The sequence below is a fragment of the Argentina anserina genome, chromosome 1 (assembly GCF_933775445.1).
Source record: "Argentina anserina chromosome 1, drPotAnse1.1, whole genome shotgun sequence".
Taxonomy (NCBI): domain Eukaryota; kingdom Viridiplantae; phylum Streptophyta; class Magnoliopsida; order Rosales; family Rosaceae; genus Argentina; species Argentina anserina.
In genome coordinates, this window is record NC_065872.1 from 9,472,269 (window position 1) to 9,492,026 (window position 19,758).

General features: G+C 35.2%; 1 protein-coding gene, 1 long non-coding RNA gene and 1 pseudogene across 2 annotated transcripts; 1 reads left to right on the plus strand and 2 right to left on the minus strand.

Moving 5' to 3' along the window:
* Positions 1-70: 70 nt before the first annotated feature.
* On the minus strand, positions 71-13,123 carry LOC126801372 (loganic acid O-methyltransferase-like; annotated as a pseudogene).
* LOC126790626 (uncharacterized) lies at positions 10,027-12,141 on the plus strand. Its single transcript, XM_050516949.1, has 4 exons — positions 10,027-10,060; positions 10,376-10,492; positions 10,572-10,871; positions 11,847-12,141. Exons 1-4 carry the CDS (start codon positions 10,037-10,039, stop codon positions 11,925-11,927), a joined length of 522 nt encoding a protein of 173 aa, XP_050372906.1. The 5' UTR covers positions 10,027-10,036; the 3' UTR covers positions 11,928-12,141.
* A 3,726-nt stretch (positions 13,124-16,849) lies between the features above and the next one.
* LOC126784036 (uncharacterized) lies at positions 16,850-19,115 on the minus strand. Its single transcript, XR_007670908.1, has 3 exons — positions 18,819-19,115; positions 18,294-18,357; positions 16,850-17,150 (listed from the first exon to the last, which is right to left on the minus strand). It is a non-coding gene; the product is annotated as an uncharacterized LOC126784036 (long non-coding RNA).
* Between the last annotated feature and the right edge of the window lie 643 nt (positions 19,116-19,758).

Sequence of the window (19,758 nt, forward strand, 5' to 3'; positions counted from 1 at the left end):
TACCCACACCTGGCCCGTTGACGAGCTCTAACTTTTTCACGAGGATGATGCATTTGTATCTAGAACAAATTTACAATGGATGGAGTGACTCGTCCATATAAACCTTCATTTTTCCCATGTGTGAGATGTATATATTCACAACACATGGTTCTCTATCTTCTTGCATGGCATGTGAAATCAAATTTGTAATTTCCAACAGAGACAATAACAGCTTTACCTTTGTAACCAAGTCCTGGATGGAAGAACCTAAGAGTTGGAAAACCACATTTTGGAAAGCATCAGAATGAGGACTGTCGTTGAGGCGGCCTTTAGAGATAAATATCATCAATCCTCCAGACACAATTTCTTGTGCCCTAGCATGCAGGAAGCACTCCATGTCTTCAGTGTATTGAGTCTCATAAGCCCTCAGTACATCATCTGTGGAATCTGAGTAATGAATTCTACCTTTGTTCCAAGCAGGACTGCTACTATCCGCCACTGCTTTCGGTACTCTTGAGAGCCATGAAAGGGCATAAAAAGAGTGAGCAGTGTGAATGGAATCATTAGGAAATAACTGGCCATAAAAAGAACCTGGCACACCGGCTGCATAGTATATCCTTTTCAGAGGTAGAGACTTAAAGAGCATGTTGGAGTCATATCACTACAACAATGATACCCTTTTTCGACCATGAATTTCCGACTAAAGTCTTTTTTAGTCAGTAATAATGGTATTTCCGACCAAAAACACTTATTCGTCGGAAATACAATTTGTGGTCGGATTTTATTTCTGACGAGCTGGCAATTCGTCGGAAATGTGGTCGGAAATAAATAAACACGAACACGTTCCTGTTTGGTTGTAAAGTTGTCGAAAAAAAAAACAGTCATTTCCGATGATATTTTGTTTGGTCGGAAAGTCGTTAGAAAAAAAAAATTTCTGATTAGACTCTGTTCCATCGGGATAGTCGTAAAAAAACTGCGTAGTTATTTCGTTGTGAATTATTATTTTTAATTTAATGAAAGATGGTAACATCACATAGTATAATTAATTAAAAAATTTATTTCAATAAACAAATAAAGAAAGAACTGTTTGGGACGATCCTATTAGACATATTTGATAGTTTTTTTAAAGGAGTTTGGAACCCAGTCTCACTGGGAGGCTCAACCCCACGCCTGTTTTTTTATTTATTATATTATTGAAATTATTATAAAAGAGGGGACATAATACCTAAACTTCATGAAAAAAAAACAATAACATAAAACAAGTAAAGGAGACTCCCAAGACACAAATTAACGGGAAGAAGATACAACTCAAATCATGGAGCACAACAGGAGGCATTCACGTTACAACGGACATCAGTTCCCATCCCTAATGTTGCCATATTTTCCAGATGCTTTTGATGTCGAGACTCCAACTTGCCAAATGAAGGGTACTGTAGACGAAAATAATTAATTTATCATTCATATAAGAAAGAAAAACACACACATAACATATATTTGCGTAAATAAAAGCAAGACAGACTAAAACCACAATACCTCACTCGTCATTATCTTCTTTCCCGGTACGGTTGGAATATATGCGTCTTGTGTGTGATTCTTCTTCTTGATAAGGTTCATCTTCATTATTTGGCATTTCAAAAACATTTCTTGGTTTAGTCTCCACCACGACACTCTAATTATTGTTCTTTATTTCTTCAACATAATAAACCTGAGTTACTTGGGATGCGAGCACAAATGGCTCTTCAGTGTTCAACCTACCATTGTTGTTAATACTTAGTATGCCGTAGCAGTCTTCCTTATAACATTTTCTTTTGGTACCTGTGTCAAACCAATCACACTGAAACAAGACAACTTTATTCTGATTTATATACCATAGTTCCACAATGTCTGTAAGTCTTCCATACCAATCCACACAATTTATCTGGTCATCACCTTTGACCATAACACCACTATTTTGTGTTGTCAACGTCATATCATGATCTTTTGTATGGAACCTAAGTCCATGGATATTGTAACCTTTAAAGCAAACAACCTGCTTTCCAGGACGTTCGGCCAAAGACAACATTTGGTCACTCACAACTCCATCTCTATGCAATTGCCGGATCTACATGTGAAAAAATAGTAAAAAAAATATTCGCTATTAAATATTATTAATAACAATCTTATGTTTCTAAAAATGTTGATTACTTTTTCTGAAAACCAGTCCACAAATTGTGTTTTGTGGAACTCATCCACCTGATCATCCCCATATTGCAGACGAATAATGTCCTTATGTTCTCTGCACGTATAAATTCTTAAAATTTAATTACAATGTACCACATCAGTATGAAATTAAAATACTCATGGTGATGGAAAAACTTACTCAATAAAAGGCAAACACTCTTCACAATTCGTGACAACATAATGGGTTGCAGCGTGATAAAGTTCTTCAGACATTACTTTCAAAACACCTTTCCCAATAGTTTTACCCTGAAATGAGAAGATTGATAACTGAGACTTGTCTTGCAATGTTTGGCCTCCATCGTAGTTTCTCTCTACTCGGTTAAATCTAGTCTCAACCTGACGTAAATATCTTGAACAAAATATGATACACTCGTCTGCCAAATATCCTTTTGCAATACAACCTTCTGGACGAGCTCTATTACGAACATAAGTATTTAACTTATGCAAGTACCTATTTATCAAGGAAAACAAGTTTAAATAGACAAGTGTTACTATACCTTGAAACTAACATAAGTTTTGACCAACACCTCAATATTAAAAAAAAATCACCTTTCAACGGGGTACATCCATCTATACTGCACCGAACCGCCAACTTTTGCTTCCCAAGCCAAGTGTATGGACAAATGAACCATGATGTCAAAGAAAGCAGGAGGAAAGATCATTTCCAACTTGCATAGTGTTAGGGCGATACGCTTTTCAAGAAGTTCCAAATCAGGGACACTTAGCACTTTAGCACACAACTCTCTAAAAAAATGTGACAACTCAATCAGTGCTTCACAGGCTTTTTTGGGTAGTAACTCTCGAGCAAGAAGCGGAAGTAATCTCTCTAAGAAAACGTGGCAGTCATGAGTTTTCATTGCAGAAATACTACGTTTTTTAGCATTCACCCACTGGGATACATTTGCACAGTAGCCGTCAGGAACTTTTAACTTCAGTAACCATTCACATATAGCTTTGATATCATCATTTGACAATTCAAAAGGTGCCGGATCATATACTAGCTTCCCATCCTCTTCTCTAGGCCAATATTTTTTCCTTATACCAATAGCTTTGAGATCCAGACGAGCATTTAAAAAATCTTTTGTTTTACCATCAATATTCATCATTGTACCCACCACGTTATCGAAAATATTTTTTTCAGTATGCATCACATCATAGTTATAAGGCAACACATGTGTCTCCCAGTAAGGTAGATTGAATAAGACACTCCTTTTTTTTTTTTCCAATTGTGAGTCTTTGCAAATCCAGGAATTATTTGTTTATCCACCTTCTTTCCATGTTTAAATGTCTTTAAACCCTGAAGCTCAGTCGCTATTTCTTGAGCAGATTTTCTCTTTGGTGCACATTTCACTTCCTTTGTATTATCAAAAAGTTTCCACTTTTTTCGCCATTCATGATCTAGTGCCAAAAAACGACGATGTTTCATGTAACACTGTTTTGAGCCATGTCTCAATCTACGATGAGGAGTCTCTGACGCACAACTTGGACATGCCAATTTTCCAGAAGTATTCCAACCCGACACATAACCGTATGCAGGGAAATCATTAATAGTCCACATCACTGCCGCTCTCATTTGAAAATTTTGCTTTTTGGAAATGTCGTACGTCTCTTCTCCATTCTCCCACAATTTTTTTAACTCATCAATCAACGGCTCAAGGTAAACATCAATATCTTGACCGGGACTTGTCGGTCCTGGAATGACTAAGGATAAGAAGGTGTACGGTTCTTTCATGCACATCCATGGAGGAAGGTTGTACGGATATATCACAACTGGCCAAGTACTGTGACTTACACTCATATTTCCAAAAGGGTTGAATCCATCTGTTGCCAAGCCAAGCCTAACGTTTTGGGGCTCATCGCCGAAAGATGGATGAATTCGATCGAAGTGTTTCCAAGCCTCCGCATCTGCCGGATGCCTTAATTTACCATCTTTCACACGATCCTCATGATGCCACCTCATATCTTGAGCTGTCTTAGACGACATAAGTAATCGTTGAAGTCTTGGTGTGATTGGGAAGTATCGCAAGACTTTCCACGGAATCTTTTTAGCTTTTCCCCTTTTCTTGTTTTTGGTGGTGCGTTGTGTCTTCCACCTTGAAAGTTTGCACGTAGGGCAGCTGATTGCATTTGCGTGGTCCCCGTAATATATTATACAATTATTTTTGCATGCATCAATCTTCTCGTAATGAAGCCCAAGCTTTTCAACAATTTTCTTCGCTCTGTAGTTTGTCGTCGGCAATTTGTCGCACATGGGGAATGCGTCTTTCAACAACTTCAATAGCTGGTCAAACGCTTTATTGCTCATTCCACCAGTACTCCTTATGTGCATCAAGTTAACAAGAAAGGACAAGTTCGAGTATTTCTCACACCCTTTGTACAACGGCACCTCTGACTCCTCCAACAATCTATAAAACTCTTGTGCATCTCTATTAGGATCCTGTGGGATACATTGTTCAATTAGGTCTTGTATATCATCGATTGGATTAAAATCTGCAGCATCATTACTGTCGGTGTTGTCCTCACTACCTCCAGCTTCACCGATATCAATATCTTCATTCTCCCCATGTTTACGCCATATCATATAGTTCGGCATAAAACCTCTGCGCAAAAGATGATCCTGTACAACTAATGGAACAAATCTGTCTGTCAATTTGTGATCGCTGCATGGACACCATATTTTCCCATCAGAGTGTAGGCAATGACCGGTTGCGTGCTCTATGAAACTCTGGACTCCATTGTAATACCTCATATCATTTCGTGTTAGGTACATCCATGATCTATCCATTGACACTTTATGTATTACAAATGAAATGAATACTAATAAAATAGTAATGAATTGAAATGTATAAATACTAATACATATATAAACAGAGGCATTTATGCAGGGCTAACCTGCACAGGCTTGCAAAGGCTTCTGTGTGGAGCTGTGTGCAGTGCTGCGAGTCAAGCCTACATATGGTTATCGTTTGTTGTTGCTGGTGTCGTTTCCTATATCACATATCTTCAATCCAAAGCAACTCTGAAAACAACCTCAACACACATATGCTAGATATTACAACTGATAGGTTAGAATATACTTTTGTTTAATTGATTTTGCAATCGGATTCCAAATTTGACGTGCATGGTTGATAATATGAAACGATGATGTATATACATACATTGGAGTATTGTGCTCTGTGTGTGTATCAAAATACTAACAAGAAGTCCATGTCTCAGAGATATAAACCAATGTCCTCCCAAACAAGTAAACATTGGCATATTTCCCGAATATGTATGCTGAAACCACGTCAAGAAAATATTCAACAGTTCCAAAATGTCGAGTGTGTCCAAGTATAAAGAGAATGTACGTCGATTTGTTGAATTAGTACCTTTTTTTTTCTTCACGATCATCTCCTGTCAGATCAATAGGGTAACGTGAATTTTTCCCGGTATAAAACCAAGATGGATATTTTCCTGATTCTATATTCACCTCCTCATCATCACTGGTAGAAATCTCAACAACAGTCGCACTTTTTGAACCATTTGAAGAGTTCACTCGAGACTCTTTTACACTAACACGGTTGCTTGAAATTCTTCTGTTATCGACTGGCGGGGGAGATGTGGAGCGAACACGCGCCGGTTCTGATTGGTGTAAAAATTTATGTTTATGACCAAAAGATGTCTTCATATGAAATAAATTGAAGACGACTAAAATTAACAACAAAATGTAAAGAGAATAGAATGGTTGCGAGGATTACTACTACCATGAGGAAGCCTATATATAGAGTTTGAATTTTAACTGAGTGTAACAATTTTCGGAGCATATCCCTGTTAAACGTATGAGTTAGTTTATTATATCGTTTGACATTTTAAGCTTTTGATTTGGAGGAACTTTAGGTATTTTGTTCCAATCGTTACACCTCCTACCTATTTTACTGTAAGTTAGTTTGTTTTGAAAATTTTTAACTCATTTGTTTTGTTAGATTTCATTCAAGAGTACATAAGATATCGTTCCAAAAGTGTAGAAATTTTTGACATTCAATACCGTTTTATACGACACATAGATTTCTCAGTTTTATAAAATAATTTGTTTTTAAATGTACACCCACGGCCAATAACTGATCCTCATTGCTCCCCTTTCTTCTCTGAGTTCTATCCTCATTTTCTGACAAAACAGCGATTTCCTCCCAAATTATCCCGCCATGAATTCCCGAAAGTTCAAATCGTCCCCGCAAAATATCTTCCCGCGTCGTTTCCTAAATCGTGCGTTTAATTGTGTTGGTTGCACTGTCATGGAACAAATTAGAGAAACTTCCTTCATTCATGGCTACCAGGAAAATCCCAGAGTACGAGCAGCGGAGGAATGAGAATGTTCGCCGAAATAACGAGTTGCTGGCTTCTCTGCACATCCCACCCATCGGTCCCCAACCCACTGCTCCATCCAAACGCCAACGGTGAATTATTTTTTCTAATTAAATGTTCTTTATGGTTGTTCATCAATCCTTCTTGATTCATGTATTTTTGGTGTTCAGGTGTTCTTCAATTCCACGTATGGTTGAAGCTAATCGAGACACCACAGGTTTGAATTTAGGATTTGGGATTTTGTATGGATTATTTAAATAACATGGTGTTGGTTTGATATGTGAATTGTTTTCGATGATTGCCCGACTTTAATTGATTGCTCTGTTGTAATCGTTGTGAATTCTTGATATATTTTAGCATAAACGAACTGGGTCTTGTTCAATGTTGGTTTCATTTTTGTTTCACTTCAATCTAATCAGGTGGTAAAACATTTAACCCCCCCTCATAGAGACATTGTTATCAATTAATCAGAGCTACAAAGGATAATACTTACAGTTCCCAGCAAAAAAAAAGACATGTTGCATGCATTATTGCAGTAGGTGTACCAGTTTGTGCCATACTCTCTGTAGCTTGTAATCATCTATATAGCTTGCATAGCCTCACCATACTCAATAGGTAGAAGTTAGCCTTGCCTCCTTTCTTATGCAGTTTCTGTGTTGTATGGTAGCCCTCTTCTACATGTTTCAATGAATTCAATCAAGAGAGAAACACTTGCTGCACTATGTCTCTTATGTTTTCATTAGGCACAGCAGTGAGTTGCACTGGATTTGCAATCCGGGCTAGCATAAGTAGTTGAGAAAATATGATTGAGGGTCATATAATTCATAAGATATATATATATATATATCATTCTTTTAGTTCTGGGTTTCTATGTACCACTAGTTAAACACACTGTACTACAATAGAGTAACTATTCTTCAATGTTAATATCTTAGGTACATCTATTAGTTTCCTCTTTTCTTTTTTAATACTCTTGTTTTGATCCATATATGTTGGTTTGAAACCAATCTCATGCATTACTACAAAATTATAATTTGACCGTATTGAAGATAAAGTCTTAGTACTACAACCATACTTTGCTGATTTTGTCACTATTAATGTAGTTTAAGACTTGGTGTTTGTCAAAAAAAAAATGGCATGGTGCATGCATTATTGCTGTAGGTGTACCAGTTTGTACCATACTCTCTAGCTTGTAATCATCTATATAGCTTTCATAGCCTTATCATACTCAATAGGTAAAAGTTAGCCTTGCCTCTTTTCTTATGCAGTTTCTGTGTTGTATGGTAGCCCTCTTCTACATGTTTCAATGAATTCAATCAAGAGAGAAACACTTGCTGCACTATGTCTCTCTTATGTTTTCATTAGGCACAACAGTGAGTTGCACTAGATTTGCAATCCGGGCCAGCATAAGTAGTTGAGAAAATATGATTGAGGGTCATATAATTCATAAGATATATATATATATATATATATATATATATATATATATATATATCATTCTTTTAGTTCTGGATTTCTATGTACCACTAGTTAAACACACTGTACTGCAATAGAGTAACTATTCTTCAATGTTAATATCTTAGGTACATCTATTAGTTTCCTCTTTTCTTTTTTAATACTCTTGTTTTGATCCATATATGTTGGTTTGAAACCAATCTCATGCATTACTACAAAATTATAATTTGACCATATTGAAGATAAAGTCTTAGTACATACAACCATACTTTGCTGATTTTGTCACTATTAATGTAGTTTAAGGCTTGGTGTTTGTCAAAAAAAAAAAAGGCATGATGCATGCATTATTGCTGTAGGTGTACCAGTTTGTGCCATACTCTTTAGCTTGTAATCATCTATATAGCTTTCATAGCCTTACCATACTGAATAGGTAGAAGTTAGCATTGCCTCTTTTCTTATGCAGTTTCTGTGTTGTATGGTAGCCCTCTTCTACATGTTTCAATGAATTCAATCAAGAGAGAAACACTTGCTCCACTATGTCTCTTATGTTATCTTTATATTTGTTATACCCTAGCTTCATTCTTTACTTGTTCTTTACTTGACGAATTTTGGGAAAAAATTGTTTCCTAATTGATAATGACTGATTGTTGGCCTCATTGCTAAGAAGCCCCTATGCGTTTTTTCCCATCTCTGGTTACATGCTTGACTGATGTGGATTGTACAATTTAGTTCTGAGTTTTTATGTACCACTTACAGTTTTTCTTTTGATTTTAAATACATAGTATATGCACAGACAATAGAATTTTGACAAAAAGATATAGAAAATGAACCCAAACTTTGAAATTTCATTAGTATTTAGAGAAAAACCGTTTTAAGGTGATTCCAAGTCTGAGAGTTAATTTACTGTGTGTTCTATAAATCATCAGAAAACCTCAAAGTCTAAATCGAAACCGATTTGTTCATGAATTAACGTGAAAGTGACTGGTCCAGGTTACTGGAATGTGTTTTCTATGTTTTGTGTTACTTTTTAAGTTGAATTTTTATCTTATATGGTAGAATCAGATAGATAATAAAACCTCTTTTACTGTATACTTAAAATAAATCTATGATTTTGTAGTCATGACAAGGAAAGGCAGGGGAAAACAAATGGCGGCAGCCACTTTAGCTCCTGATTCTTCTACAAGCACTCAGCATGCTGACATTCCCTGTAATGAAGCAGCAGATGATGTGGAAGAGGGAGAGGAAGAGGAAGAAGGGTCAGACACTCAACAAATCAAACGAATAGGAAGAGGACCTGCCAAAGGTTCCAAAGGCTATGGAATGAAAGGGGTGATTTTTCGAAAGAGTTACAACTAATTCAATTGTCCATGTTACGTTTTAAACGTTGCTTAACTGTGAGACTGAATAAACTCAGACAGTTCTAGTGTTTGTTGTGTATGATATTAAAGTCGTGACTCAGTCTTTACTCTCCTATCTAATTGACTTATGTTTTTTCTTGGCAAAGATCATATCTACCGATGCTGCAAGAAGTATTTGGCCACTGTTTAGGTCAGAGTTGACAGGGCCTTATACAACTTTCAAAAAATGTCCCCAACACTATTTGGACAAGTTGTTTAAGCTTTTCAATAACAAGAATTTCAAATTCGATTGCAACGAAGGAGAAGTAAAACATGCGTTCGAAGCGTATATCGAAAATAACTACAAAAACTGGATGAGTGCAATTCGGAATAGTGTGTTTCACATACACAAGACTGCTGCAGCTAGATATGCCAACAACCCGTCGTACGTGCCGCCTCATATCTGGATATTGATGGTTGATGACTGGCTTAAGCCAACCTGGCAGGTTATATTAAGGCTTTCTTGAAATTAGATTTTTTCATGTAGTAATTTCAAAATTCGTAATATTGTTCTTGAGTCATTATATGGTTACAATGCTTGATGGCAATTCATTCTAATGTTATTATGTATATATGAGATGAGTGACCAGAACAAGTTAAATCGTGACAAGCTAAATTTAGTGCATACAACGGGGTCATATCCGATGGCCAAGTACATATATGCGGAGGTACGTGAAGTAAAATTTTCCATGTACTGAAACATAATAAAAGTATGATATATCTACATAACTTCACTTAGAGTTGATAAGTATAATATGAGGATATGTCTGCATAATATGAAAATGTTGGTTTCTGAGTTTAAGGTCCTATTGTATTAGTGTTGTATGACTAATTGTTTTTTTTTTGTATCTTTCTCCATTGATAAGTAGCTTTGGTGTTTGGAAATGATAGAAATAGGAGGCTGATTTGATTACCCCTTCGGTGATTTTATTTATTTATATGTGGCTGTTCAGTTGCTTGTCCTTGTTCATTTAACTTTTCAGATTGAGAGGACTGGAGTTGGACCAAGCCCGATAGAAATGTTTCAGAGGTTTCACGTTACTGCTGGCAAAGATGGAGAGGAAGAACGTTGGAGTAGTAAGAAAGCGAAGGAGCTTTATGTATGTTTTAGTGTTGTATATATAATTCTAGTATATTAACAGTGACTACTTATTTTGGACATGCCTGATTATTTTGAAGGATGAAATGGAGTTGAAAAAACGTATTGAAGAGGTTTTGGGTGGTGAAGGAGAAGAAGAGTTGGATGAGTGGGACATATATAAGGAGGTGGTTAGTGGTTCCAAAAAAAGACACATTCGTGGCTTAGGTGACGGAATGGAACCACCAGAAGAGTTTTACAATTCAAGCGGCAGCCGGCCTTGCTTGGAACGTGAAGAGGAGTTTCGAGCTATGAAAGAAGAAGTTGGAAGTCTTAGGGCTGACGTGGCAGAAAACAAGAAACTCCTTCAAGCTTTGATGGACATGGTAACTCTTGGTTTGGTAAGTGAATGCATACCATATACCTAATTTTTGTATCGTCTTCTTGTGGTTAAATAAAACTAATTAATGAAGATGTTCAAGTGTCAATAGCAGGGTGTTCTTACTTCTGTTCTTTACTTTCAAGCTTTCAATTATGCATTCATAACCATGTATTGGTGTCCATTCATTTTCTGGAGGAGGTTTAACAGTTATAATATATTAGAAACCCTAGTATGCTGCTATATCTACTTTCTGTAGAATTGTTTGGACTACTTTTAAACGTTGTGTTCTTCTACTTAGTTTACGAAATACTTTCATGAGCAGTTGAGACAAACTGCATGTTACCATACCCAATACTTTTGTTGATAGGGCTATTTCTATAATTATTTCTTGGCTACTGAGAATGTGTTTTGGGTGATTGGCTGCTAAATTTTTGTTTCATTGAGAATGTAATATTTATCACTTTAAATATTGCGGATTGATGATATTAACCATGTGATGAGTTATTTAGATGCAAAACTATGTTTGTATAATAGGTGTTTGTCTTCCTTACCTTCTGTTTGGTTAACCAGATGTGTGATTATGATAATTTCAGCTTTCCTGTGTTTCTGTGGAGAACATAAGTTCATGGGTACTGTTTTCTGTTGGCAATATAATGTTTGTGGTATAATTTTTAGTCATTAACACAAATATGTAAGGTGAAGGATTGAAATTAGTTGATCATTGTACCCAAAGTAACATAACTACCACATAAGTTGGTGTCTATTCCATCATAACCATGTTTGCCTGTTTGGTACGTACCCAAAGGTTGTAGACTTAAAGCATATATATATCTCTACTATATTCAGCATGCATTGGTGCCATTGTAGTCATTAACATAAATGTTTAGCAAGTCAATGTCCAACCCTTGGTATGTATTCTGTTATCATGGGTTAAATAAGCTTAAATAACCCTTATTATGAATTTTGTACTTATTATCATGGGTTTGTGTTGCAGGGTGCTTATTCAAGTTCACCTCCAAATGACACAATCATTTCACCTACTCATGGAGATTCTGAAGAGGATTGTGCACCTTGATTATGAGTCGGTAGTTGTCGGACAACTTATCTATCTACTTATAGTTATCTAGAAATATCTACGAGACAATGTAGCCTCTAAGTGACTAAACTCTTTGTTCTTGTTTTCTCATATCTCTTCACTATTTCTACTGTTATGGATGTTAAGGATGATGTCTTGCATTATTTGTACTAGTAAGGATGTTATGGATAATTTGTTAGGAAAAAAATTTCGTTTGTTATCTTTATTGTGTATTTATTTTCTTCTTTATTTTGTTTAAAATATATTTATTTTAATATCTTAATTAAAATTAATTGTAAATGAAAATAAAAAATCCGTACGATCAATAAAGTTCCGACAACGACAATCGATAAAACTGTGGTCAAAATAATCAGTGGAAAAAAGAACTTCCGACGAACACACGGTCGGAAATAAATGGTTAGAAATAAATATTCCGACAATGGTATGGTCGGATATACTTCGTCGGAAATTATATTATTCCCGACCATTTTCCGACGAGAGTTTTTTGGTCGAAAATAGTGACATTTACGATGGAGTTTCCGACGGTAACTTTGGTCGTAAATGACTATTATTTATGACCAAAATGGTCGGAAAATAGCATTTGTGACCGGGGTAATACTGACCGAGCCCGACCAGATTTTTTTGGTCGGAAAGAGTATTAACGACCAAATGAGGGTTTTTTTCGACTATTTCCCGGGTCGGAAATCATGTTTTGTGTTGTAGTGTATGAGGAATGATCGTTGAAGAAAACATGAAATTCAGGTACCTTAGCTGCGGAACTTGGCTTCCACAGCTTCTTTCAACTGCCAAAATGGTATTTGGTCCAGTCGAGCAACCCAGGTCCGCAACGCAAAAGTAGGTGTTGGAATGTAAGAACTCTAAGTCAAGCTTCTCTGCTATTGCCATTGTCACTAGTTCTTTTGCAGCATCAACGCCAACTTTCTGCAAAAAGAGAGATCACAGAGGTTACTTTTTGTTGAAAGGGTTTAAAACATTTGAGTGTTTTTAGTTTGTATAGGTATCAAATTAACATTAACGTACTGCAGGTCATTGGCAAAACTCGAAGAAAAGAGAAAAGAGAAAAAAGGAACCTGGACGAAGGAGTTCTTGGCATAGCTGTTGGGGCCATCTCCGCCGGTCATTGGATGTTCTTCAAACACTTTACTGGTATTTTCTGCTGTCATCATCATATTTCTCTTTGTTTCTCTGTGTATTGCATACGTAGTCATTGTTATTTATCTATATAATGAATAAGCAAGTTAAAGAAATGCAGCTCTTGTGAACCACCACACTATATTTTAAGTAAGATTCTCATTCTGTGAAGCACCAAACAATTGCCGGCCTAATAGATTTGCTACCGGATGGGGAAACCTACCAATTTTATTATCCTTTCTTGGCATGCAGAGTTAGAAGGCAAGAACTATCAACCAAAATACCGGACGTCTTTTAAAGGCGGTATCCGTCAGGAACAAGTTTTGCGTTGCAATATTGTATTTAGAGAAGAGAGACTGGTGTAGCTCCAAGGCCAAAATGATAATGGATGTTTCCTCATTTATTTTCTTGCCAGCATCTTACCTCCGCGCTTCCAACATTTTCTAGCTCTCTTGCGCACGTACATCATTTTTGTGCTGGGAGTTTAAACCGACCAAGATTCAGGAATAGACAGTTAGAAACACACCAGCTACCAATTTATAGGCAACTCTCATTTATGTACAGCCTCTTTTTACCTTCCTATTCCAATCATAATGTAACAGCACAAAATTGAAGACGACGATTTTATCTTCAGTTTATACAAGCATCATGCACTACGTACACGCAACATATTTTCTTCATCAATTATGTGAATTGTCGAACTTATTTAGTTGTCATTTTAACAAGATGAGTGCTAGGGAGTCATAATATGGCGTCATAATCCTACGTGACATGTCACGTCACATTGCCATATCAACAATTAAAATTATATAAAATGTCATTTTAAATGAAAAGACAATCATATCCTCATAAATCCAATGGTTCTAAATTATTATAATAATATATATATTTGTTCTTTTTATCATTTCTTTTTCTTTCATCACAATAATGCTTCTAAAATACAATTTAAAAAATTAAAATTTACAAAAATATGCTTGAAATATGTGTGTGCACGCGCGAAATATATAGATATATATATATATATCTGTGTGTGTGCACAAAATATATTTATTTGTAAATTTCAGACAATGTAATATAACTACAACATTTATATTTAGATTAAAATTTTTGTTAAGATTTTTTTGGTTTTTTTTTGAAATAGAATATTAATTTATTAGGGTATAATCGATTTAAGGGGATATGTAAGGTAACAAATGTTATTTTCCCTAGAGTATACATATCTTAATTAATACCATATTTAATACAATTATGTCGATGATAATCTTTCTAGTGACAAATATGTCAAGATTCATGACTTTCTTATTTAATTAATTTACATTTACGATTAATTTATGACTATAATTAATTAATAAAATTACCATATATGCACCCCACACACACGCATATATATATATATATATATAGAAGTTTTAAATACACACCTCATTTCACTTAATACACACACACTTCTTAATATACTACTAATATAAAATTTCATGTCAATTCTTCTCTAAATGCACACCCCAAAATACCAAAATTACCCTTTATCTATATATCATGAAATATTTTATTATTGAGTATAATTATAATTTAACTAATATAGATTTTTTTAATGTTTCATGTTTTCTGCTAAAAATGTTTGACATCATATATGAACTTATTATTTAGTAGTGAAGTCTTGTAACTCAACGTCTCAACTGAACTTATTATTTAATTTTCACATGTAATACTTGTTCAATAAGGTTGAAAGAAAAACCAAAATCCGATACAAAAAGAGCCAACTGTTTTTAATATAAGTTGAACCACTAAGATAACAAACTCAAAAGTACATTTTTGACAACTATGAGGTATAGAAACAAAGACGTACGTCTAGGGCGAAAAACCTAGACGAGATTTTTTTGTTTTCTCTTTAATTCTTTTCTAATAATAATATGTACGTCTATTATGGTAATTTAACATATTTAAATCATATTCTAGAAAAAAATAAAATAAAAGAGTGTGTATTAAGAGATATATGGTGTGTATTTAAAACCTCTCATATATATATCGCCCGCTTGCACGCGCGCGCGCGCACACACACACACACACACACAGATATATATATATATATATATATATATATATATATATATATGTTGTAGGAGAATTACTCTCCGTAATATTCCAGTGTATCTTGTCCTAATTAGTATAAGTTAGTCTATATAAGAAATAATATATAATCACTTATTCACCGAGATACTCAATGTAATGTTTATGTATAAAGTCTTATTATCAATGAATACAAATAATGTTTCTCCCTATTCAGATGAGTATTGCATTCTTCTATAACAATATCTATATATTTCAAGCATACTTTGTATATATCGTATTTTTTAATACATTTTGAAAGCATTTAAAAAAAAAAATGATATAAAAAAGAACAACAATTTTTTTTATAATAATTTAGAGCCGTTAGACTAATAAGAATATGATTGTTTTTTCATTCAAAAATGACATTTTGTGATTATTATAATTACTGACTTGATAAGGTAACGTGACATGTCACGTGAAATTGCGGCGCCGGATCTGGCGCTATATTATAGCGCTAAAACAATATGTGGATTTTCTACTTTGTGCATGAGATTAAGAGAATTTCAACACTTTCATGCACGTCATGAGAACTCAAGTTAATTAAGTGCGATCCTCTACTAAATTTTGTTTTTATGATCTAATCTTTGTGTACTCAAATTACTTTGGAATCTTAAAGGTGCCGGAAATTATGGCTTATTCAATTGAATAGGCAGAAGAAGTAAAGAAATTTAAAGAGACTAGGAGAGCAAAACCAGATCTTAAAAGAACTACACTCTGTATATTCTCAGTAAGAAACAAAAGAGTACATTATTTTCTTTTTATAGATTTCTATATAGCCTATTGACTGAAATAACATTTTAACATAACATATATGCTTGACAACAGTGACGTATTAAAGGCACGGGCTTGAGCGATCAATTCCAGTGTCAGTCAGCACGCATTCGTGATACCCACAAAAGACTATCTGACTTGAGAGGCACTTAGTTTTAACAGCATGCACTAAGGTCCCTTATTTAATTAATTGAGATTGATACAGATACCAGATCCATATATCTCGTCCTATTAATTCTTATCAATTCTTATGAATGGCTTGTTCTGTAGGGCATCAATCAATATCGTAATAAAGAGTTAGCTAGTTCCACCATCCAAAGTATTGTCATATGTATAGTCAGTGGCAGATCTAGTCCCTCAAAACTAGGTGAGAAGCTAAGTGAGCGGAAAAATAATTTATAAAGAATATGTGAAAAAGCTATATAAGTCAAAATACAATTCTTATTTAATATTCATCAAGATTCTAAAAGATATATAAAAATTACAAATAAAAAAGTTAATTAACACCTAAGAAAATACAAAATCTCATTACATATATTATATGATTTATCTTGCGCTCGACAATCTCCAATAGACTTGAAATGATCAAATATATTATCCATATCCCAATTCATAATTTCATAAATAAACCACCCCATCATAGAATATATAAAACACATTGGATTTGGATTTTTAAATTATATAAAACATAATTTTTCATAAGTTTGAGACTTTAAATTAATTAATATGCGATGAGATTTGCAAATTGAGGTTCACTATAAAACACAATCTCAGATTAAACAAGTAAAAACAACTCAATACCCAAAATTAAAGAAAGAAAAACTAAAAAAAATTGCACTAGATTTTAAGTTAAGAGGAGACTTGTATTTAGAGGGCTAAGTTGTAACGACCCCAAAATTTCGAGCTTAAAAACTCAAAATTTCAAAGTCGTTAAACACCAAACAATTTCAACGAATCGAAATCATTTAAAATGCCACAGCGGATCATCTCTGAGTTCAAAATACAACTCAGTTAAACCGATTATTACAACCCAAATTATAATTCAATATTATAACAAATGGAATTGCGAAATCCTCACTACAAACTCACAAGATAGTCACACAAAATCCTCACACAAGCTGGAGATAAATAACTTCAAGTCCTCTGAGCGGTCCGTCAATTCCCGCTAATCCACACATGCGGAGTTATCCACTACACCATCGAATTGGTGCACCGGGATTGTAAACACAAACCCGGTAAGCTTTACAGCTCGTATGAGTAAAATGAAAATATATAACTCGCATATCAATATATACGAAAATCCAGAAATCAAACAAATATAAATGCACTCATGAGTCAATGGACGGCCCATCTAGTCGTCCCAAAGAAATATGAAATAAAACGCTCATGAGAAATTAAGTAACCCTTCTGGTTACCCAAATGCATTTATATTACGGGTACCAAGAACGCTGGTACACATCTGTTACCCCTCTCGTAATACACCGCCGATATTGGATAGCCACCCGCTACCCAACATTCAAAACAATCTGAGTACCCATGAGCAGATAACTACCCGTTACCTCACATGCAGTACTAAGGCAGACAGACTAGAGCTCTAACTGTATCGTAACTTTCGCCCGGCCAAAGGCTAGGTTCCGACTTGCCAAACACGTACAATAATCTCACATCATATTGTACCAAATCACGTCCGAAGACAAATCAACATTTTAACAATCTCAATGTTAAAATCACGTACAATAATCTCACATCATATTGTACCAAAAATCATGTCCGAAGACAAATCAACATTTTAACAATCTCAATGTTAAAATCACGTACAATAATCTCATATCATATTGTACAAATCAAAATCACATGCTCGATATATAAATCTCGTCATCGAAATGACATAAATCACGATAAAATCATAACAGTATATTATATAGCAAACTATATATATATGTACATATTTACCATTTATACAATATATATATAATCCATTATATCATATACATGTTATATTTCATAAACACGTCCGAAGACAAAAAAAACTCGTCCGAAGACAAAACATTTTAACAAACTCATGTTAAAACCACGTACAATAATCACACCTCATATTGTACAAAAATCAAATCACATGCTCAATATTTAATTCTCGTCATTCGAAATGACCAATTCCAATGAATTCATAACAGTATATAATATAGCAAACTATATATATGTACTTATTACCATTTATACGATATATATGTAATCCACTATATTGTATACGTGTCGTAATTCAATATTAAAAACTCTTGCAAAATCTTGAATCACCGCAAGGGTAGATTCGTAAATAAGTGAGATTTTACTCACCTTCTTTCCTGCGTGCAACTTCCACGACCCTGAAAGTAATTTCCTCACTCGTTTCGTCAGTCACCTAATAGCACGATAAATGCTTAGAAAATGATACTTAAAATATCAGGTGACGAGTTCAGCACAGCTAAATGTTGTTCATAAAACATTGTTCATGGAACACTGTTCATGTTTACTAATCACTGTTTTTACTAAACCACTGTTCACAGTTACTGTTTTACCATAACACTGTTCAAAGTTACTGGTTTACCATGACACTGTTCATATTCACTGTTACAGATCGCTATTCACAGTTACTGTTACAGATCACTATTCATGCGGAGTTACTATTCATTCGTCGTTACTGTTCACCGACCGCCACCAATCATCACCAAATTTCACCACCACAACCTAAAAAACATTTCCAACAACTTCCTAGTTGACACCAAGGTCTAAATCCGAGTCTAAACAGTCCAAACAACGAAGAACATGAAATCGGCACAATTCACAAACCCTAGAAATTGAAATTTTGATTCGGGTACTTACACTTTGATTTGGCTCGATTCCTTTTGTGGGAATGTTGCTGGGACTGAGACAAGCAAAACCCCCCAAGAATCTCGAGCCATGGTGGCCGGAGGAGGCGGCGCCGCCACAGCAGTAACTTCTGGCGGTTGCTACACCGTGTGTGGTTGTCGCCGGAGTACAAGGCGTAGCCCAAAAGATGGAGCTCGTCGAGCCCGTCAGTTTGATAGGTGGCACGACACGAGGCGACGTCGGATGGTGGAGAAATCGGCCGGAGAAGGTTTTTGGGTCGGGTGAACAGTGCCCGAGCTCGGGTGAACAGTACCCGAGCTGATTTTTAGAAAAATCTGATTTTCTGATTTTTAATCTCCTCTTCTTCCTTTTATACTATTTCCAAAATCAGAAACGAACTTCCGACGTTAATAACTTTCGCGTCCAACGTCCGATTCGAACGCATGACGTGTCCTCGAATTCGTATCGATGAGCTCTACGACTTTCGTGAAGGAAGTTTTCGCAACCGAGTGACGGAATAAAAGTCGATCTATACGTTGCGGTAACGTTACGTTTTCTAATTAAACAATCCGAGATTGTTTCCGTTTTCGTTTCGAAATGTCGCAAACCTCCAATTGTCGTCTTGAATTAATTTCACAAGTTTAACACTTTGAAAATACTCAACATTTAGTTTCTAAAAAATTCGGGTTATTACATAAGTGGTCTCCTTCCATTGATGGATATGTATTGGAGATGAGAGAGTTGGACAATGGGGAGAAAAAGATGACTCAGAGCAGAGAAGGTGGCACAACCAACTTTGGTCTTCGGCTAATGGATTGTGGGTTTTTTTTATTTTACCCCAGTATGATTTTGTTTTTGAACGTGGCTCAATTTTTCTTGCCCAGTAGGAGCTGGGTTTGCATGCTGCCAGGTATGCCTCTGTGTATAGTGCAATGCGCGCATGACTGAAAAT

Coding starts and splice junctions, on each gene's coding strand:
- LOC126790626 (XM_050516949.1), top strand. CDS start 10,037: ATGGCCAAGTACATATATGCGGAG. Junction 10,061..10,375: donor CCAAGTACATATATGCGGAG/GTACGTGAAGTA, acceptor TTAACTTTTCAG/ATTGAGAGGACTGGAGTTGG. Junction 10,872..11,846: donor ACATGGTAACTCTTGGTTTG/GTAAGTGAATGC, acceptor TTTGTGTTGCAG/GGTGCTTATTCAAGTTCACC.